The following is a 24,024-nucleotide window of genomic DNA, read 5'->3' on the forward strand; positions in this document are numbered from 1 at the left end:
CCCGTTGCCAAGGGAACGCACGCGGCTCTGCCGGCCGAGGGGCGGGGGGAGGCGCGGCGGCGGATCCAGGGGGAGACGCTATCGCAAGATGGCGTCTGCCAGGCCGCGGGATGCGGAGTGAGCGGCCCCGCCGGGGGCTCCGCGAGGCTGCTCCTCTCCCCGCCGCCGCAGCCACTGCGACGCCGCCTCTCCGCCGGCCCCGCGCCGACGCCAAGCCTCCCCGCCCCGCAGGTACCGCCGCCCGCGCGCGCTCCGCGTTGCGCACCGGTGGCAGCGACAAGTGCGGGTCCGCCGAGGGCTAGCGGGTCTCCCCTTAGCCGGGTGCGTCTGACCGTAACGCGTAGATAACTTTTTCTTGCAGCGGCCCCCCGCGTCCCGGCCTGCAGCCTCCCCGCGCGCCGGCGCCCACCACGCCCCTCCGCCTCCCGCCTCCCGCCTCCCGCCGAGGTGTGAGCGCCGCGGGTGCGTGCGGTGACCTCCGGCCGGCCTGGGAGGAGCGCGTGGACCGGCGGGCGCAGCGAGCACTCGGCGAGCGCCTTTACAATGGCCCTGACCCTGTTCGGTAAGTGCAGCCCCTCGCCCGCGCCGCCGCAGGTGGGCCGCGCCCCGCAGCTCCGGGCGGGGACCGGGGGCGCCCCGGGCGCGGGCGCCTCGCGCGGTGCCCGCCGCCGGCCGGGGCCGGGGCGTTGGGCGCCCGGGGCGCGGGGCTCGGTCCCTCGCTCCTCTCCCATTGTTTCCTCTCCGGGTAGGGCCGATGGGCGTGTGCTCCCCTGGCCAGTTCTGGGACGGGAAGGCTCTGAGGTCCTGGGTGTTCTGTAAACGGAGGATTCTCCGAGATGCCAACTTGGGAGCAAAGTTGGCTGGTTGTTTCCCGACCTACGTTTCTCTAGTCGGCAAATAAAGATCCTGGAAAGTTTATTTATTTTGAACAAGATGTCTGTGCATCCCATCCTCTCTGGAATTGCCAAATGCATGTGTTGATTCCTGTTGGATTTGGGGCGGGGAGGGGGCGGTTTGGACTCTGTATATTCTGTTGGGAACTGGAGTAGGTGGTGAACTTAATATTTGTAAAATTGAAAATGTTTGCTCTAATATATGACAGACAGAAGAAAGTTGGTTATTGGAATAAGTAATCTCAGGAGATTATTTTTGAGTGTTTCAGGAAAGAAATGTTATTTCTGTGATGTAATTACTGCAACCCTATTGTTTCAGTGGTTAAGACTAAAAGGTGTTTGTTTTTCTAGAGTCAGAAATGACAATGGGTTGGAAAGAAGGGCTGAAAAGATATTCCTTTTACAGAAACAGATTAAGGTACATCTATATGTACCTTGCTCTCAGAAAACTCAGTACATTACAGTATGTGAAAATTTGCGTGTTCAAAGTATTCCGTTTTTTAAAGAAACAAAGTACAGTGATATGTAACTGATAGCTACAAGGACAGTCTTAGTAAGTTACTCACAATATCAAGTTTCCAGTTACGTTTTAATAATGTCATTTGATCAAGCATCACATACCACAAATGCCTCTTGATGTAAATACTTAAGAGCAAATTAATCTGCTGGAATCAAAGAGTTACTTTTACTTAACCATCTTATTTTATAAATTAAATTTAGACCCAGAGAGGTTTTATCAAGGTTATATGGCCCTTTTGTGGCAAAACTGAGCCTAGAACATAAGTTTGCCAGAGTTCAGCCTGGGGCTATGTTTGCTTTGTCAAAATACCCACATTACTAGAAATGACGTTTCTTATTTGGTGTTTTTTTCTGGATAGGTGCTTTAAAAAATGTTTTTTCTTTCTCTGAAAGAATAAAAATCTCACTGTTTTCCCAATACATTGTATCTAATCTGCATTACTTAGACCCATTTTCCTTAAGTGTGGATTTTTTTATACAAAGTTAAAAATGATGGAAGGCTTTACCCATAGTTATTTTCCTTTGAAGAAGCATTTATCTTACACTGTTGGAGCTATTACATAGCAGTAAGGTTTCCACAAGTAGATTTCTCTTTAAAACTGTTTCTGACTAAATTTATTGTCCTTCCTAAGAGATAGTCTACATTTTCAAGGTTTGTTTTTAAAGGTTATGTTTACAAGTTAACCACTTTTAGAGTAGTCACATTCTTGATGAGTAAAACAGATAAATTGAGGAGTATGTGATAAGGCTCTTTAAGGGATTCCTAAATTGCAAAATCTTTACCTGCTGAGTGGAGATGAAGAAAGAACATGGAATTTGACCTTTAGAAAAAGTTATAAGCAGCCATCCCACCCCTCAAAGTGAATAAAGTATCTTTAAAATTTTAAAGTTATCTTGTGAGAAAATATAATTTAGTTTACAAAATCCAATTTGGTTACAATTTTTAAAAACATTTCGGTTATAAAGCAAAGTACACCTGTGTGCAGAGGCTCTTTTTTTCAGTAATGATAGAGCAGCAGCTGCTCTCAAAAGTGTGGTTGCACTCCACTCATCAGTCATTTGAGATGTCTGTTAAAAATGTTGATTCCTTTGCCAAAAGACAGGCAGCATCTGCCTTTGGGGGGGGGGGGACGATTTTAAAGGGCCTCCCCCTGTGATTCTTATGCACACTTGAGTTTAAGAACCATTGTATTAAAGATAGGTACTGGATTTCCTCAAACTTGTCCAATTCAAAGTAGATTTTTATATGTTAGGAGCAGCCCTCAAGGGTTAGAAGAAATTGACTTTATTTTAGATAGTAAAACTATTTAACTAGTTGGTCTTAGTCAGAAATACCTCCTGTCCCTTCATATTTACTCTTAATGACCAATTTACAAGAGGAGCAATGAGATAATAAGGTTCTGTGAGTTGGTGGTGAAGAGAAGGTAGGAACAAGAAACTAGACAAATGTGACTTCTCAGTCTTCAAAGTCAGATCTCAATAGATTTCTCCCTGAGCCCCCATAAAGTAACCATTGTCAAGGGCCCTGTTTTGTGTATCATCTCTGTGTTAGTTGGTTAGGCCAGTCTGCTTGGATTGCTTTAGTAAAATACCATAGATTGGGTGGCTTACACAGTAGACATTTATTTCTTTTTTCTTTCTTCTTTTTTTAAAATATATCTTTATTGATTTCAGAGAGAGGAAAGGAGAGGGAAAGAGAGAGATAGAAACATCAATGATGAGAGAGTCATTGATTGAGCCCGCAACTTGGGCATGTGCCCTGACCGGGAATCGAACCCTGATGGCCTGGATCCCAGGTCGACACTCAACCGATGAGCCACGCCCTGCCGGGCCACAATAGACATTTATTTCTCACAGTTTGGGAGACTGGGAAGTCCAAGACCAAGGCAACAGCCTTGGTCTCTCATGGTGGAGAGAGAGAGAAATCGAAAGCAAGCTGTCTGATCTCTTTTCAGAAGGGCACTAATCTCATCGTGAGGACCCCACCCTCATTACCTCATCTAATCCTAACTACCTCCCAAAGGACCCATGTCCAAATACTATGACATTGAGGGTTAGGGCCTCAACATAGGAATTTGTGGGGGGGATACAATTCAGTGCATAGCAGCTAGCAATAGAATCTAGTGTTATTGCTCTGTGTTTTACATTGCCATCCAGGTTTTTTATAATTGTAAAGAGTGTTCTTTTTATAGGAAGTTAATGAAAGTTAGCTTCATTTTTAAAAATGAGAGCTTCTAAAATTATCTACTACAATTTTACATTTATATACATTAATTTTTTTCCCCATAAGCATGTTGTAGGACCTCAGTAAAGGAATTATCAAGTTAAATTAAAGAGTGAAGAATCTCTTACCTCTTGTGTACACTACTAATCACCTCCATGATGTGTGAAAGGATATTTTTAATGCACACTTCTGCTTTATTCTGTGATACAAGAACCAGTCTTTCCTGACTTTATAGGCTTATTTGAAGGTTTAGGAATTTTCAGAATTTTTATTCACTTTTCAAATAAACCCACCCCTCAATCATCAGCATTGTAGATAATATTTAAATCCGCATATCAAAAAATTATCCAAATGTAGTTCATACACTGCTCACTCACCTTGCTTATTCGTTCAACAAACATCTGTAGTGGTCTGCAAGGGACATGGTCCCTGTCTTAGATATTACCTTCCAGCTCTTAGGCCTAACCACCTAATTCTATATAGGCTTTGTTAGAACTTCTCTAATAATTGCTGGGCTTGAAGGAAAGTCTCAGATCATCATATTTAAGACTTTTTAGCTGGTGTACCTGACAGAACATCCTGATTGGCCACACCAATGGAGCCCTAGTTGACAGAGCTAGGTGAAAAAGCATCCTTCAGGTCATCTCTTGGCAGGAATTTCTGTCATTTATAACTAAGTGGAGCTGTGGTATACAGCCCAGGCCAAATCATGAGATTGGTAGCTCAGTTACAGTTCAGCTAGGCTGGCAGAACTCTGAATAACTCTCGTCTCTGTGTGGGTAGAATTCACCCTGGGGTTGACCCCTCTCCCTTCTTCATTTTTCTCTCATTACCATATAGTCACCGTCATCACTGCCATAGATCACTTCTCATACTAATTTTATAGGAAATTCCCACTTAAATATATTCTCTGCTGATAGTTTTATTTTTCAGATGTTGCTCATCAAAGAGGATGGGAGTGCGTTACCTAAGCAGCAGGGTGGTCCAATGATGAGAGCCCAGCTACTTTCCTAGAATGTCTCATCTTTTCAGCCATCGTTAAAATCACCACTCTTATTTAAGTACTTGTGCATATTCCTTCTTTTACTGGTGTCAAAACTTAATATTTCAGCTTTAAAGGTTTTCTTTTAATGTTCGGAGATTTGGTCCTATGTAAGAGATTGAAGAATTATAGTTGCTGTAATTCCCATAGTCACCATCTGTGTACAAGAAATGTTGGCGACGCAGTTTTTTGACTCACATCTGTCTCTGCAAATAACCATCCTATAGCAGCCTAGTCTTTGAAGATAGTGATGTATGTAATTATAAAAATTTGACATTTGTCAAGAAAAGTTTCTTGTACATCAGTAGTTCTCAACCTTTTTAAAAAAATTTATTTAATTAATTAATTAATTTAAAAATATATATATATCTTTATTGATTTCAGAGAGAGGGAGAGACAGAGATAGAAACATCAACGATGAGAGAGTCATTGATCAAGCCCGCAACCTGGACATGTGCCCTCACCGGGAATCGAACCCCAGTCACCTGGATCCTAGGTCCACGCTCAGCCGCTGAGCCACGCCTGGCCGGGCTCAACCTTTTTTTAAAAAAAAAATCACTCTCCAGCCCGGCCGGGCTCAACCTTTTCTTTAAAAAAATCACTCTCCAGCCCGGCCGGGCGTGGCTCAGCGGTTGAGCGTGGACCTAGGATCCAGGCGATCGGGGTTCGATTCCCGGTGAGGGCACATGTCCAGGTTGCGGGCTTGATCAATGACTCTCTCATCGTTGATGTTTCTATCTCTGTCTCTCCCTCTCTCTGAAATCAATAAAGATATATTTAAAAAAAAAAATCACTCTCCATAAGATGCCTTTTAAACCTTCTTTCCTTATAATATAATAAACTTTAATATAATAAAGAGATATATTATCTGTGTACAGACTGTATGTATATCTACTTTATGTTAAAAGGAGTAAGTTATTTTGATTCTGAAAAGTCAGCCTTTGCTCAAACCTTGAGGGCATTGTTACCACCCATTGAGAATGCATGTTTCAGCAGTCGTAAGGGAAATAGGCAGAAAAATATTGTTTGGTCATGCTTTGTATGTCATATAATATAGTTCTGAAGGAATGACATTTGTATAATAAGTTACACCTCAGAATGAGTAGTTACTATCACCTTGAGAACAGCCATGCCAAAGAGTTCCTTGCTGAGGTTGGGGTGTGTGTAGCTTTTCTCAAAGTCCCTCTAGTAATAATACCCTTTGATATGGGTAGTTGATGTTTTCTCAATCTTATGTGAAGTATCAATAACAGCACCTTTAAAAAACTCTATTATTTGTCTGCAGTATATAAAACCAAATGAAGTTATTGAACTTGATGTGCAAACACAGCGTAAGATAAGTCCTGGAGCCTGGCATTACAACCAAATTACCAGCTGTAAGTCATTAAGTAGAAAATGATTCCCATAAATTTTTATTTTTATTTATTAATATAATTCTACTATCCTAAAAGAACAGAATAGGAGGAGACTAGGAAAACAGGATGGCGTGACCATATTTTACATTGAAAAGTCTGAGAAAATAAAGTTACAAATACACATTTCTGATTTGGCTCCTTATTTTTAAAAACAGATTGAGTACTTTGTGAATATACTAAAACCACTACATTGTATACTTTAAAAGGGTAAGTTTTATGGTATGTGAATTATATCTGAATATAAGCTGTTACTAATTAAAAAAAATCACGAGAGTGTGGGGGCAGGGAACAGATTGACCAGAAGGAAACTTCACTTTGTGAAAAACAGAAAGTACTATTTTTAAAAGAGTGGTTTCATATCCGGGGACCGTTAGGACTTTTCATGGTTTTAGAAAGATTTTTCCTTTTTATTTCCCAAGGAACAAAAAACAAAAGTAAAAATCGATAGGTTAAAAATGCCTCTCCCTGTTTTGAATTGTTTTAAACTTAGGAAATTAAGCACTTCTTGGAAGAGTTAATTCGGACAGTTGAGTAATTGTGGGAGGAGGGAAGGCGAGTCAGGCCAAGCGGGCGGCCAGCTGCTTGCTGAGTGGCGTGGCAAGGCGCCATCGCATTGTGTTTTATCCAGCTGCCCTGAAGGTTGTTCCTTTCCCTTTCCACTCTCCTTTTACCTGTGGATTTCATTGCACCATATATTTCATGGTGTAAAGCAAGCAGATAAAGGATGTAGTCCACGAAATATCTCTCTGCTTTGATAGATTTTTATGACCACAAACGTCTGACATTTCAAAACCCGAATGGTCCTCTTTAAACTGCTAGTCTTTCCTGGTTTTCCCATTTCTGCCATTAGCGCATATCTTCAGCCTGTATAGCATGTGTGCCGTTACATAGAACTTTGTTGTTGTTTTTCAGCTCCTTAATGGCAGTGAAATTAGTTTGTCAGAGATAATTTTGGGATTTGAAGTGACTTTCGCGAGGTAGGACAGGTGACAGGCGAGTCGTATGGATGTCCATTTGAGTGATATGTAAACATTTGTCTAACTAAACTATTTCCCCTGCAGGCCTTCCCTGGTGAGTGAATTGTACACATTATATTAAAGTTAAAGCATGATCTTTAGCATGTTACCTATGAGGAATAACGTGCTAAATATAGATACTTATCTTCATATAGTATGAAAGAATGATTTTAATTTATGGCCTGAAGATCTTAAAGTAGTAAGACAGGGCAAGCATTCTGACTCAGAGCTACACCATAAGACAAAAGAAAGTGGCAAAAGTATTTATTTAGAGGTTGGGGCATTGCTAAAAGGGACCGTAGTGGGTATAAAAGCACAGTATATAAGCACAAAACAGTATAAAAGCACAGCACATTTGGGATTGAGGGAAGGAGTGGATGAACCATAGAGTGAGAGAAGGAAGTAGTGTAAATTAATTCATAATTTTTTTCTGAAGAGTAGCTCTGAGGCTTGGTATGTGTTTTTCTACCTTGTGATTTGTTTACTGATCTGTTCAGTGAATTTTGGGGGCCAGGTATATATTAGTTTCTGTGTTCAAGGAACTTATGTTTACAGTGGAGGGTGACAGATGATTAAAAAAATGTATAATGTGCCAGGTGGCTAGTGCTATGAAGAAAACCAAGCAGGCTGAGGGGGATGCGGCTAGCTCTGTGGCAGAGCATTCAGGGATGACCTCACAGCTAAGGTGGATTCTGAGCAGAGACTTGAAGGAAGTGGGCGAGTGAGTCATGTGAAATGGGGGAGTCACCTCATGGAACAGGCTTTGACGCAGGGATGTGCTGGGCAGTTTTGAGACTAGAAAGAAGGGTAACGTCGTTGGAGTGGAGTAAGCAGGGGAAAGTAGTAGGAGGCGAGGACGGAGAGCTACCTGGGGATGAGGAATATTGTGGTCACAGATTATGTAGGGCCCTATAAACCATGGTAAGGACTTCAGGTGAGTCCTTACCTCACTGAGTGAGATGGGAAGCTCGTGGAGGATGTTTCCATAGCATGTGGAATTAAATAATCCTTCCCCTGCCAAGTGTCAGCTATACGTTCCAGTCTCGTTTTCCTCATATGTAAACAGGGGTTATTAATTCTCTTCTCCCATTCCCACAGAAATAAATGAGATAAAGAAATGTATGTTAAGGTCTTTAATACCGTGATTGAAGATACATAGTAGCTAATATTGTCACTAATTGTTATTATAAATATTAGCAAAGATCCAAGATACCAGCAGAGTTTCTTCATTCCTTCATTACACAAGTCTGTTGACTGACTTGAAAAAGTAGTTCTGCAATATTTCTGTTTATGTGTGTGGCTCAATACATGCCATGTGCCATTGTAGACTTTGTCTGAGAATGCTCTGGTGGGGACATAGTTCAGGGATATACAGTGTAGACCGGATACACTTCTGATAGTGCTGGACACTTGATACTTTCTGCTGCACTCTGAAAATGTGAAAAATACACTGGCTAATAGGCAATGCTTACTTTCCTTTAGTAGGTAATCCAGAATGTAATCAGATCTAGCCCTGCCCTCTTAAAATACATCAAGAACTATGTGCTCAATGTCTGGCACATCATGGGTGCTCAGTCCAAGTTTATTGAGTGAATGAATGAATGAATGAATGAACATACAACAAGGAACTATCACTCTATATACTTAGCCTATGAATAACATTGATTCAGTTTAAATATTTGCTTTCATTTATCTTTTTTCCTCTATTATTTTGGGTTATTCTTGTTTATTATGTTAGAGTTCATAATTGGAAACTTAAACCTGCCTCTTAGAAATTGGCTTGTCTAACAGTTCACTTCCCTACTTTAAAATCCTCCAGTCAGTTCCCAGCTTGCATGTAAGGCTGTCAAGATAGGACTCCTGCTTACCTGACTGTCCTCATCTCTTACCCTCTCCTCCTCAGCACCTATACTTTAGCCATACTGAACTACCTCTAAGTGTCCAGAAGAGATTGTACTCAGTGTGCCTCTGACACCATCATTTCCCAAGCCCTCTTTGCCCTCACTCACCACTACACATCTTGGCAAACCTCAGCTTAAGTAGTCATCTCTTCTAAGTGGTCTTTGTGAGTTATGCCTTTTCTGCATCCCTAATGCCCTGTACACATCTCTGCACTGCCATTTCTCACGTGGTGATTTAATGGTTAGTTTATATTCTCCTGTCTTCCCCATTAGGTCAAGTTCTCTAATGGGAAAGCCATAGATGTCTTTGTATATTTAAAAACTGCCAGTGTCAGCCAGACTAATCAAGAAACAAAGAGAGAGGACCCAAATAAACAAAATCAGAAATGAAAGAAGTGAAATAACGACCCAAGAGAAATACAAAGGATTGTAAGAAAATACTATGAACAACTATATGCCACCAAGCTGGAAAACCTGGATGAAATGGATAAATTCCTAGAAAAATACAACCTTCCAGAACTCAGGAACAGTCAGAAAGCCTAAATAGGCCAATAACTGCTGATGAAGTTGAAGCAGTAATCAAAGGGCTCCCAGCGCACAAAAGTACTGGCCCAGATTGCTTCATAGTGTAGTTTTACCAAACATTCAAAGAAGAATTAACACCTATCCTCAAACTATTTTTAAAAATCCAAGAGGAAGGAACACTTTCAAACTCTTTTTACGAGGCCAGCATTAGCCTAATTCCAAAACCAGATAAAGACACTGCAAAGAAAGAGAATTACAGTCCAATATTCCTGATGAACATAGATGCTAAAATCCTCAACAAAATATTAGCAAATCGGATCCAGCAATATATTAAAAAGATCATACACCATGACCAAGTGGTATTTATTTCAGGGATGCAAGGCTGGTACAATATTCGCAAATCAATAAACGTGATACATCACGTAAACAAACTGAAAGACAAAAATCACATGATCATATCAATAGATGCAGAAAAAGCATTCAACAAAATTCTACACCCATTTTTGATAAAAACTCTCAGCAAAGTGGGAATAGAGCGATTATACCTGAACATAATAAAGGCCATATATGACAAACCTACAGCCAACATCATACTCAATGGGCAAAAACTAAAACCATTTCCCCTAAGAAAAGGAACAAGACAGGGGTGTCCACTTTCACCACTCTTATTCAACGTAGTACTGGAAGTCCTACCCACAACAGCGATCAGACAAGAAGAAAACATAGAAGACATCCAAATTAGAAAGGAGGAAACAAAACTGCCATTATTTGCAGATGACATGATACTGTACATAGAAAATCCTAAAGACTCCGCCAAAAATCTACTAGATTTAATAAGTGAATTCAGCAAGGTAGCAGGATACAAAATTGACACCCAGAAACCGAAGGCATTTTTATACACCAATAATGAACTCTCAGAAAGAGGAACTAAAAAAAAACCCCATTTACCATTGCAACTAAAAAAATAAGATACCTAGGAATAAACTTAACCAAAGATATAAAAGACCTTTACTCGGAAAACTACGGGACACTGAAAAAAGAAATAGAGGAAGATAAAAACAAATGGAAAAATATACCATGTTCAGGGTTGGAAGAATTAACATCATTAAAATGTCCATACTACCCAAAGCAATCTATAAATTCAGCGCAATCCCTATTAAAATACCAACAGCATATTTCACAGATCTAGAACAAACACTTCAAAAATTTATATGGAACCAAAAAACACCCCAATAGCCACGGCAATCTTGAGAAAGAAGAACAAAGTTAGAAGGATCATAATACCAGATATCAAGTTATACTACAAAGCCACTATAATCAAAACAGCCTGGTACTGGCACAAGAACAGACATATAGATCAGTGGAACAGAACAAAGAATCCAGAAATTGACCCATGCCATTATGGTCAATTAGTATTTGACAAAGGAGGCAAGAACATACAATGGAATAAAGACAATCTCTTCAAATAATGGTGTTGGGAAAGCTGGACAGGTACATGCCAAAAAATGAAATTAGACCACTAACTTACACCATACACATAATTCGAAATGGATAAAAGACTTAAATGTAAGACCTGAAACCATAAAAATCCTAGAAGAAAACATAGCAAAATCTCGGACATCTCTCATAGCAATATGCTTGCTGATACATCGCCTAGGCCAAGAGAAACAAATGAGAAAATAAACAAATGGGACTGCATCAAAATAAAAAGCTGCACAACAAAAGAAAGCATCAACAAAACTAAAAGGGAGCCCACTGTATGGGAGAATATGTTTGCCAATGACATATCTGATAAAGGATTAATATCCAAAAAGTATAAGGTGCTTATACAGCTTAACAAAAGGAAGACAATCTAATTGAAAAATGGGCAAAGGACCTAAATAGACACTTCTTTAGAGTGGACGTACAAATGGCTAAGAAACTATGAAAAAATGCTCAGTGTTGCTAATCATCAGAGAGAAGCAAATTAAAACCACAATGAGGTGTCACTTCACGCCTGTCAGAATGGCACCATCAACAAGTCAATGAACTACAAGTGCTGGCGAGGGTGTGGAGAAAAGGGAACCCTCGTACACTGCTGGTGGGAATGCAGACTGGTGCAGCCACTATGGAAAGCAGTATGGAGTTTCCTCAAAAGATTAAAAATTGACCTCCCATTTGACCCAGTGATCCCACTTCTAGAAATATATCCTAAGAAACCCACAACACCAATCGCAAAGAACTTATGCACCCCTATGTTCATAGCAGCGCAATTTACAATAGCTAAGATCTGGAAACAGCCCAGGTGCCCATCAGTAGATGAGTGGATAAAAAAGCTGTGGGACTTTCACACCATGGAATACTATGCAGCTGTAAAGAAGAAGGATCTTTTATCCTTTGGGACAGCATGAAGAGAACTAGAACGTATTATGCTAAGTGAAATAAGCCAGTCAGAGAAAGACAAGTACCACATGATTGCACTTACATGTGGAATATAATAAACAAAATAAACTGATCAACAGAATGGATCCAGAAACATAGAAGCATGGAACAGACTGATGGATCTCAGAGGGAAGATGGGGGGGAGCAGTGGGTGAGGAGAGATTAATCAAAGAATTTATATGTCTATAAGCGTAATAAATGGACACAGACATTGGTATGGGAAAAGCCTGGGGGTGGGATGGATGTTGGGTGGAGGGGATCAATGGGGATAAAAAGGGGACATCTGTAATATTTTCAACAATAAAGATAAAGAAACTTTAAAATAAAATAAAATAAAAACTGCCAATGTCTGATGCATACCAGCTACTCATTAAATGTTTGAATGAATGTTATACATTACAATAGTCCACTGTATTTCTTAAATTTGGGAGTTAATTTAAAAAAAAATTTTATTAATCCTCACCTGAGGATAAATTTTCCATTGATTTTTTTTTAGAGAGAGTAGATGGGAGGAAGGGAGGGAGAGAGAGACATTGATGTGAGAGAGAAACATTGATTGATCGCCTCCTGCACATGCCCCAAGCCAGGGATCTAACCTGCAACCCTGGTACGTGCCCTTGACCAGGAATGGAACCCATGACCCTTTGGTCTGCAGGCTGACACTCTAACCACTGAGCAACACCAGCCAGGGAATTAATTTTAAGGCCCAGATTCATATTGAAAGATGAAAGGGTGGTGGTACATGGACAGGCTAAATAGCCATCTCAGACAGGTGAATAAAGAAATATTAAATTTATTTCAAGGAGATGGGGATATCCAAAGGCGAGGGCTACACAGCACTGAGCCAAACAGTATTGAGTCCATGATGGCAGAAAAATATACTTGGGACTGTGAAACAAGAAAGAGCATAGAAGAAGCAATGGGAGAACCTAGGCTCGGCTGGTTTGGCTCACTGAGAAGTCAGAGAAGGGGGCCTTGAGGAAAGGTTCAGGGGGTAAGCCTGGGAGAGCTGCCGCTCCCCTGCTTGCAAGTTTTAGAGGGGTGGAGATAGTGCTGGTGTATTCCCTTGGTGGGGAGCACTCACTAGGTCCTTTGTTCTGAGCATATTTATCTCTTTCTTACGGGCAGGAATCTCAGGGGAGGTCTCCGGGGAGAGTCTTAATAGAATACTCATCAGCTTTCCAGGTGTACTCTTTCAGGATCTTGGTCTCCATTGATTGGTGGGTGCCAGGGCAGGGGTCATTAGTCAGTGTATCTGGTCCTGATCAGCCATGATGCCACTTGTCTGGTTTGGCTGCATACCTGGGCCTGGAGCTGAAATACCACTGAGGCCTAGACGTTATCTTTAGGGAGGAACCGCCCAGGGGGCCCAAACCACATGACTAGGGACATGCTAGGGGAGGATAGGTTACCCTGGGGACAAGGTTCTTGTTTTCCCAGTTTCACCCCTCAGCATCAAGGGCTCCCTGCCCTGGTGAGTTTTAGCACCTGAGTTTCTGTACCTGACCCACCTCTAACACATGGTACACTCCTTTTATTTTTCATTATTTTTTGTTAATTTGTTTATCTTTTTTTTTTTTTAATTCAGTAAATGTGTCATTATATTCATCCCTTGGTTCCATACTCTGACATGGATTCCCCAACTGGAAGCTCACAAAGGCTTGAATAAAATGGAAATCTCTCTGGGAGCAGATTCTTTGAGGTTTAACTGTAGCATTACTAACCACCAGCAGATGTTTGTAAATTATTTGACATAATTAGATAACAAATTCCACTTCATTAAACTATTGTTCCTTTTCATTTCAGTGGTACAAAGGAATCGCACATAAATTAGCTTGGTTTGTTCATGTTTTACCCTCACTGTAGGCAAGATAATCAGATTGAACAGGAATTCAATATGAAAATGGCTAACTTAACCTTCTAGAGGTCTGAAAATAAAAACAACATAATATTTCTCTCATAGTAATAAATTTGTGTATTACATGAACATTCCCTATTAGTTTTCATGTTTATTAGGAGAGCAGATGTAAACAGCAGTTTAATCATTCACATTTTTAAATGGATAAAAGAAATTTTTTACTTATTAATACCTTTCATTGCTCAAGAAAGAATTTGAGGTGGTTTACGGAAAGATACAATGCAAGAGGATGGAAAGCAATAAGCATGGGAATTGGTGTTTCTCTGTCTTGTATCATTAGTTTCTTCCTCTCCTCTGGATCACTTCCCTTAGGCTACAGCCTTGCTTTCCTGTTCTATGTGAGACAGCCTTTCCTCAACTTTGGAACCTCCCGAGCACCATGAGCACCATCATGAGCTGCTGGGGGCTCTCCTCTCACCAGAGGCTTACTGAGAGCATGTGATATGCCCACTTCCTGCAGGCCTGCCCCTGAACCCCGTCCACACCATCTCTTCCAGCCACCGTGCTCTATCATAATTATGTAGGAGGCATTTGGGAATGCCCTCGGGCTCTAGTGGAAAGAAAGGTGGGCAACTGTGAAAGAAAAAAATGTTTTGACACTTGTTAAAACAACAAGGAAAACGTTATTCAAGATGCTTTCAAATGTCAGTGCTTTTTCAAGAATAGACCTCCCTCTCTCACTTGGGAATATATGGGCTTTCAAAGTGAACTCTGTGTGGATGATTCGCAAGTCTCCATCTCCGGCCTTGCCCTTCCACACCCTCCAAATCTCCATCAGGATTTCCTGCAGACGCTTCAGACTCCATGTGCCCCCAGCCCCCAGTCCTTAGCTTGCATTCTCCCATCCTCTCTTCCCCTGCCTCTAATACCCAGCCAGCTGCTAAGGAACTCTGGCAGCTTGGTCTTTGCAATAGCTTCCATGTCTTTTTCTTTCTCTTTATTTCCAACTCTTGCTCTGCCCTTTTTTTCAGTAGTGAAATCCATACCACCCCTACCCGCCACTCTGCCCCTGCCACCCATCCAAAAGGAAGCTCTTTATCTTCTGAATTCTTTATCATTTTATCTGCGAATCTCCCTTCCTTTTATTTTTTTTATTTTTTATTTTTAAATATATCTTTATTGATTTCAGAGAGAGGAAAGGAGAGGGAGAGAGAGAGATAGAAACATCAATGATGAGAGAGTCATTGATCGAGCCCACAACCTGGGCATGTGCCCTGACCGGGAATCGAACCCCGGTCGCCTGGATCCTAGGTTGACGCTCAACTGCTGAGCCACGCCCAGCGTGTTCCTTTTAAAGTAGTTATGTATCTTTATGATGTAGAGTCATTCTTTCTCATTTCTGTACTCCTTACTGTACTAGGCGCAGTGCTTCACACATAGTAGGTACTCAAAAAATATTTAAGTGAGTAAAATAGTTCTCAAACCACAGAACTTCTGTAGTTTAACAATTCCCAGGACAGAAATATAAAGCATTCTTTAATTTTGTATAACTTTATAATGTTTTAATCAAGATAATAGTAAACATGTCTCAAAATCTCTCATATATTGTTTTTGTTGCCTAATGATCTTATTTTCATTCTTTAAAGGAAGAAATACATATATTCCTGCAATATTGATGCATGTCTAGGGCAGATATATCATTTACTTTGGGATTTGTTGCTTTTGCCCACTTGACTTTTTTCAAAAATTTCTGCTGAAATTCTGGTTGTATTTATATACTGCTTTATATTCTGTGAAAAGCCCCTTGGCCCTTCTTTCAACTTTCAAAGCAGAGAAGGGACACTAAGCAGTATCTGCAAACATGGCTTGTTAATCCAGGCTGATTGGCTGGTCTCTTCAAATTGCTGCATGCCCAGCACTCACCTGGAAACAGACTTCTTGTGAGACTGCACCATAGGTAAGGAAAATGTTGGGTGTGTCTTTTGATACCTGTACTCTGTTCTTTTAGACTTTTTCAGACCATTAGCAGGGAGATGGTGAAGGGCAGTCCTTTCTTATTCCAGCTCCCTTTCAGGGCTTGGTGGGTTAGGCAAGTTCATAGGATGTTGGCATATTATTCTTCAATTTAAAAACTGTCTTATTAAGTGTTTTTAAAGTCACTAAGGCCCAAATAGCTCATGTCAAAAGATTGTTTTCCAGAATATGGTGAAACCCTAAAAGAAAGATGAAGCCAGTGGCTTATAGGTCATTTCATGTATTGCTAATAATATTTCATTTCATGGAGAAAAAAATTTGATGAAATTGACTTTGCAACTCCTATAAGTTGTTTTTGGTGATGCTGCCTATTTAAGTATTTGGATGGCACTTGTTAATATTCTCAGATTTGGGTGTTATATCTGTGTGAAAAATATGTAAAGTTGAGAGCCATAAAAATACAAAGTACAATTCATGTTTTGGGTTTTTTTTTTTCCCTTCATCATAATGTTTAAAAGTTAACTAGAGACTTTAGGTTATATTCACTGAATAAGAAATGATTCTCAACTTGTCAGGTCACTCTTAGTTGAAGTTAAAAGGATACTATTTCAAAAGAACAAGAAAAAGGAACACGATGGATGAGTGATGCACTAAAAAGGAAGGCGGAAACAAACGAGGCTTTGCAAGTAAGGACACTTGCAGAATACTTAGAATCCTGTCATCCTGAATTTTCCAGACAGATGGCTCTGTAGTTCTCTGGGGAGATAGAAGCCCCTTTCCCCCATCTGCTGTTCTTAAGTCTCTCCAGATAGAGGAGCTCTTGCTCTCTTTTAGTATTTCTCTCTCTCCCTCCCTCCCTCCCTCTCTCCCCCCTCCCTCTCTCCCCCCCCTCCCTCTCTCTCTCTCTCTCTCTCTCTCTCTCTCTCTCTCTCTCACACACACACACACACACACACACACACACACACGCGCGCGCGCGCGCGGCTGCACTTCAGGAAGGATGGGAGGGAAGGAGCCGTGATTGCACAAACAGGTCTCAGGACTTGTTCCTTTGGTGTGAGACCTCATTCAGCTTAAGCTAATCAAAACTTTTCTCCTTTCATCTTGTTTTTCAACTACAATAGTTGACCTTAGGGAAAATAGAGGTATTTGAAAATTTAAAAGCAACTTTTTGAAATAATTTTAATTTAATGAAAGTTGATAAAAGTCTCAACAGAAAATGTCCAATATTTTCAGGTCTTATAATAAGCTATTTTCCATTACAAGGGGAAAAAGGAAAATTAATGTATGTTAAGTGTATCAGTGTTAAATCTGTCTCAAGGTAATTTTTTTCATTAGTAAGGTTACATTTAAAATAAATATGCAGTTCTAATATGTTGCTTTTATGTATTTTTAGTTGCCATAACTAGATGGCAAGGTATAATTTTTAAAATTTAAACGGAAGGCATATGGAAATATTCTTAAAATTCATTTAATAATCCCTAGATTTAGAGACCAGGAATTTATAGTAGGTAAGTTTTATCTAAATTTTTTATTGAGAAAAATGCAGCAGCTTTAAATAATAAATATTGAGAAGCACTTTTTCAAACTTATGATTTTAAGGCAGACTTAGAATTGGTAATATAAACTGAAATGAATGAAATCTACCATTTTAAACTCTCAAACTCTCATGTTCTGTATTTCAGATCTAGTTTTTAAAATTACAACTATCTGAAACTTTTTCCTAATTATTAAAATACATTGTTAATGCCGAAAGCATGGATGAACTGGTGCACCTAACACTTTTTGTTGTCACTTTATATACTTTCTCTTTTTTAAGAACTCAAACCAAAGATGAAGTTTAATAGGCTTCACATTTTATTTTCCAGGGCCTTATTATAGAAAGATTCCCTAAGAAAGATGCTGTAGAAATATTGTCTGTCATACCATCGCCAGGCAACTAAATATATTAGGGTAGTTATGTTGTAAATAATCACTTTTAAAACTCTAATATGAAAAAAATCATTAGCAACACTAGCAGAATGGTATGCTATGGGGTAATTTTATTAAAACAGATGTGGGAGGTTATAGAAACTTAAAATGCCATCAGAGCTTAAACCAATTTAGACTTCGACACAGTAATGTTCTCCCTCGTCTCCCCCCCAAATATTTTGTCTTTTTTTTCCCCTTTCGTGAAGTGAATGTCAAACCATAACACAAATCTTCCTCATTCTTCCAACCAGTGGTAGGCTTGGGCTTCCCTTTACAAAGCAGAAAGTTTCTCAGACTTTTGCACCTCAGAACATAGATTTAAAAATAATGTTTTGTAAACCTCCATCAGGCATTGCTGTATCATCAACCAGTAGCAGAATTTGGATGAAGCACCCTTAAGTAGAAAATTGGGGAGGTATCCTCAAGCAGTTAGCATTGCTCCCTGAAATTATAAGACATGAGCTTGGTTGCCGTTAAGCATCCCCCCCCCAAAAAAAAAAGAAAAGGGTACCAGGAGAAAGAACCCTGAAGAGAAAATTAGGGAAGTTAAAAAAAATGTAAACCAACGGCCACAACTTGGATGCCTATGCTGAGCAGGTAAGTAACATAGACAAAAGGGAGTGTTGAGGAATTTCCTAATTTTGAATGCTGGTAATTATTTTGGGTCTTTAAAAGCACTGTGTGGGCCAAAGAAGATACATCGTTTGGCTGGTAGGTGAGGCAACTTCAGGCCACTATGTAAATTAGAATATTAATATTTCTTCAATATTATATGAAAAATAAAATCATGCTATTTTTAAAGTCTATAGAGAGTCATGACCATGACTTTGGGGTATTTTCTTTTCTATTAGTCTTTTATTTGTTGTTGTTTTTTCATCTTCATATACTATATACCTTAACTCCTAACTCAATTTGTAAACTTTTGCTTATAAGATGTGTGCACGCACACACACACACACACGGATCTATGGATGTATCTATTTATTAGTTCCACTGAATTTTAGAGTTCTTGATGAGTTTTTTTAATTTAGGTTTTATAAACAACAAAAGGCCTCTATTTTTTAAGGCAATATTCTGTGACTTTTCTACACTACAAAATTAGAATCATTCTAACTTCTTCACTGAGTAGATGCTTTTTTAATTCCTTTGGTAAATAAAATTCTCAAGCTTCATTATTGTATAATATATCTCTCCAGGCTAACTCCTAAGGATGTTATAAAGGTTAAATGTGATGGTTTGGCTATAAATACTTCAAGTGCTCTAGGAGAGGAATCTTACCTCAGATCCACAAATGCACTTCATTGTGGCTATTGGTATTTGGACCCTTGAAAACTAACCTTTGGTGAATACTTTGATTTAAATTAAAGTAACATTTTGAATATGGAGAATATTGTATTGAATATTTATAATGATTTAGCTCTGGAACTGTACTGAGGGAAAACATTTTCTAGGGAATCCACAAGATGGCACTTGCTAACCTATTTCCTCTGTTTTTCCTTAGCTTAAGGAAATTTGATAATTTGAGAAGGAACATCTAAATATTTATGTATTTTAAATAATATTAAAGATGTCCAGAAAGCTTGACTCCTTAAAATTGATGAGGTTCAGTTTAACATTTTGAAAAGTGCTCATTTTTAGTATAGGAGCTGTGAATCTTTATTGAAGATTTTAAGGTTATTTTGAAAAAAGTGGGGTCTGTTTAATACTGAGGACTACCTCCATTCATTCCATTTGCCTTTAAACACTTGTCTTTAAAGAATATATATGATTTATGAACATGTGGCCTATATGCATAGTTTCGGTATATCTTAAAATATTGACATTTATAAGGACCTGGCCATTAGTAATTGTTCTAAAGTATTTCTGCTTTCTATTTAAAAACATAATTTCTAATTATGAGTGGGATTTAATAAGTGGAACAGTAGTGAAGGGCAGCAGGAATTTACCCAGTCATAATACGGATTACATTAGGCTTCGTTTTTACCTCTGGATATTTAGTGTTTCATTAATACTGTTTTACATGTTTACTCTTTACATTAACACTGTTGTCTGGGAAGGAACGTATGGAAAGTACGTTGAGGTTGGTAAGGGAAGTTTTATATTTGTCTATTGTTTTGTGAAATCCTGCTCATAATTTCAGTGAAAAGAGCTATATTCATAAAAGAATGAACTAAGAAAGTATATCCAGTAAAATTTAGAGCAAATTAGGTTTAGGTCTATAGCATTCCATAGGTCGGATTTTTCTCAACCTCCTCATACAAGTGGCCAAACAGTAGAATGAAAGGCATAGAATCGAATAAGAAGAGCAAAAGAAACTTTCTTTTGAAAATGGACTCAGACTTGAAAAATCTAAATTGAAGCTTATAACCAAATATTTTAGATGTTTGTGAAAGTAGTCATTGTTTTCACCATTCTTATGAAGGTTTGTGAAGAAATTATCGTATATATGAAGGCAGAATTGTGAAAGGTTTCTTTTTAAAAACAATTTTAGTATGGACTGGCTGTGCTTGCATGATATGTGTGTCCTGTGGGTGGACTGCACACTGAAGCCATTCCTTTGTTAGCTTGCCCTTTCCTACATCAAGGGTTTGTGTTGGGTTTCAGGTTGCTCTCATTTTCATCAGACCATTTTGCACAGGATCTCCTTTAAAAAGGCTTATAAAACAATCTCTTTAAAGTTCAGTAATTTTCATTAAATTTATGTAAACATAGAATTTAAGCTAAATTAGTTTCTGAGCTAAGAAACTTCTGGAGAAACATGCGTCAAATAAATGTAACATGGGAGCAGACGTTGGGGATGTACACGCAGCACACAGGGCTGATTCATCCATTGGCATCTTTGCAGACTGAGACTTTAGGATTTTATTTTGAAGGGGCTTTGATCATTTTTGGATTGGTAAATGGAAATTATGGTTTCAAGTGGGCCCATTTTCAGTTTTTTTGTTTTGTTTGTTTTCTAGAATTAAATTCCAAAAAGCTTCTGAAACTGAAGTGTTTTGGGTGAATCTTTTCCTTTGTGGGTCTTTTTCTTCACATCTTTAGAAATGTAGACATGTATGTAATTGTCCAGGAAAGGATTTGTCTTTTCAGTTGGTTGACTTTTTTCTGATTGCGTGAGTTCCAAAGCTGGAGTCGAGGCACAGATAAATTGTACTCACTTCTTCTACTCTCTAGCCATGGTGTGTTAAATGTGCATGAGGCCTCCCTGAGATTGTTTGGCCCATGACAAGCACTATTTGAATAGTCATTTACCCTCCTTACACTTGATCAGTAGAACTGGTGATGTATCCTAACAATAGTGGAACTGTAAGGAGCCATGTTTATTTATTCCCCAAGGGATTTTCTTTTCATTTTTAAAGTGTAACATACATACTGAAAGAAACACAACGCTTAGCCTATTTGAGTAAAATACACAAATAAGTAAATAAATAAGTAAAATACAGAAGTCATAGCTTGACGAATTATTACAAAATGAACACACCTATGTAGCTACTACTCAGGTCAAGAAATAGAACATTATCAGCATCCTAAATAGCCTTCTTTGGAACCCCTCCTAATCTTTATCTTTTTCTGCCTCCCTGAAGCTTATCACTATCCTGACATCTAACACTATACATTAAATTTGCCTGTGCTTTTTTTTTAACAGCTTTTTTTAGCAGTGGTGGTTAAATGCTTTTTTATATCAGAGTCTTTAGTAGAATCAAATTCTACTAAATTATATTGCTTTCCCTTTATATTTGAGCATTTCATTGTTGTTGGGAAAACATTTCCTACTAACATATTTGCATTGACTTTCAAAAGTATACCAAATATTTAAGTTTATGAGAAAACCGAATTTGATTTCATTATCACTTGTGAACTGTAAAAATTCATTTATTTTTATTATGATAATATAAGAATTTTAAATACCTTACTACAAATAATTCTTTCTCATAGACTGATAAAGTTACATGGAAATTGCTGTCTTTGTGCTTGATGTTGGTTGGAATCAGATTAAGTCTGTTTTCATTTTCCAATGAAGGACCTTTTGTTTTCCAATCTGTAGTTTTCGGCATCCTTGAGGGCATTCTAACAATGTTGGTCCAGTAAAGCATGTAGATAGTATTCTCAGCAGCATGCTTGCTCACAGCTGCGTGGCATAAATCACTCAGTGTTTTCCGAATAACAAATAATGTTGCTTGTTAGAAAGCTGCATCAAGTCTTAAACAAAAGAAGACTACTTAAATATTTAAAAACAAACATTATTTACCTTTTCATTTTGGTAAACCTATTGGACAATAGCGTTTCATGTGTGAGGTATGTTGGGCATTGGCACAGTATTCTTTCCGAGTCCTGAAGTAGAGTTAGGGGAAAAAACAAGTGATATCTATTAAATAAGGACATTTAGACAATTCTTTAAAGTGTGGTACAGTATCCCCCTTTCCCCGTTTTTTTACCCATGGTCATCTGAGGTCCAAAAATAATAAATGAAAAATTTCAGAAATAAGCAGTTCCTAAGTTTTAAATTGCTCATTAGTCTGAGTGGCATGATGAAATCTTGAGTTGTCTCTCTCCCTCCCACCCGGGATGTGGGTCATCCCTTTGTCCAGTTCATCACAGTGTACATTCTACCCACCCCTTAGTCACTTAGTAGCCATCCCAGTTACCAGACCAACTGTCACTGTATAGTAGTGCTTGTGTTCAAGTGACCCTTATTTTACTTAATAATGCCACACTCACATAACTTTTATTACAGTATATTGTTATAATTGTTCTATTTTATAATTGTTAATCTCTTAATGTGCCTAATTTATAAATTAAACTATTGTAGGTATGTATGTATAGGAAAAAAAACAGTGTATATTAGGGTTTGATACTATCCCCAGTTTCAGGCATTCACTGGGGGTCTCGAAATGTACCCCCCATAGATAAAGGGGGGCTACTGTATCTTGAGAAACTTCTAAGTATTCTGTTTACGTGGTAGTCCTCATTTCCCATTAGAGCTGGTAGGAATTGAGTTCTAGCTATGCTTGTATAAGAGTTCCCTTGTACTGCTGTACACTTCACATTTCTTCATAAAGCTTTAACCAGTAACTTTTCCCACTGTGCCCCATGCTTGATTATATATAGTATGTGTATATATGTATAATTGTCAGTATACAAACATATGTATTGTCATATATATGCCATATATATAACTGTCATGTGCATGGGGCTGAAATCATAACGGACTGATATTAGCTAGAATCAAATTGGACAACCTTGGCTCCACATCAAATGACACTTTTTGTTAAACAGTTTGCCATTCGTGCTATAGAAAGCGTTCAGTAACGTAGGAAATGCTCACTGAAGAATGACCAAAGGAATGTTATTCTGTAATGGCGTAGGCTCTGGCATCTTACATGTTCTGAATACTGAAAATCTTACTAGTGATAGCTATACTTCTTTCCGGAGAAATTTCCTTAATATCAGGTAACTCAAGAATCAAGTTTAAAAAAAACACTTTTTTTGCTAAAAATAATAATAACAGCTAATACCCATTTGTCCTGTTGACTTCCCACGGTCAGACTCAAAATTAGTAAGTTCTAGTAAAGTCAGGTTTCCAAACCCCCAGAGCCCACACTTGTAACCACTACCCTGGCATCAAAGCTAGTAGCACAGAGTGAGGCAGGTCCTAGTCAGCACTGAAATTCAGTCAGCCTGGTGGTCAGTATGTAATTCCTCTTCTTCCTAAGCACCCAGGGGTGATCGCTCAGGCAGCTTTGTTCTTTTGCTTGTTTGATGTGTTCATAGAGACATCCCAGAACATTGTTTCAGTCATTATTTTCCTGAACCTGATGGATATATTGTCATCTTCTGCTCCAGGTTTCTGCTTTTCCTAAGAAAATGTGTTTTGTGACCAGCCTTTGAGCAGCCTAAGTTCGCCCATTGCTGTCATGCAAGAAGACCACAGTGCTCTGTGCAATCTAAATTCGAATAACTGGGTTTCATATGCATGTTTTCTGTTTTATGATCTAGCAAAGTGCTGAGTCACTATAGTTCTGTGCGCCATATGTTGAAGCGTGGGCTGTGCAGGAAGGAGACATGATGACTGGACAGCAGCCCACTCGACTCTGGGAATACCAGAGGGCATAGCCACTATCCAGCATTCTCTTTCTGACCTTAGACTCTTAGTTTGATGACCCATGTAGAAGAATTTGTGGTTGAGGCACGAAAGGGTTCCAAGGCAGAAAATAGTGTTAGGGTAACCCTGGATCACTAATGAAGCTCTGAGAGCCCTCCTAAT

The 24,024-nt window shown here is 39.0% G+C and overlaps 1 protein-coding gene across 2 annotated transcripts in view; it reads left to right on the forward strand.

The window, feature by feature from the left end:
• The first annotated feature begins 404 nt into the window (after nucleotides 1-404).
• CHN1 (chimerin 1) overlaps nucleotides 405-24,024 on the forward strand; it is a 126,487-nt gene continuing 102,867 nt past the window's right edge. For both annotated transcript variants that reach the window (XM_087819757.1, XM_087819758.1), the window contains exon 1: nucleotides 405-562. In XM_087819757.1, the coding sequence (XP_087675883.1) occupies nucleotides 544-562 (19 nt within the window). In that variant the 5' untranslated portion in view covers nucleotides 405-543. The remainder of the gene's footprint in view (nucleotides 563-24,024) is intronic.

Source organism: Miniopterus natalensis, chromosome 8 (assembly GCF_054644295.1).
Source record: "Miniopterus natalensis isolate mMinNat1 chromosome 8, mMinNat1.hap1, whole genome shotgun sequence".
In the NCBI taxonomy this organism is placed as follows: Eukaryota; Metazoa; Chordata; class Mammalia; order Chiroptera; family Miniopteridae; genus Miniopterus; species Miniopterus natalensis.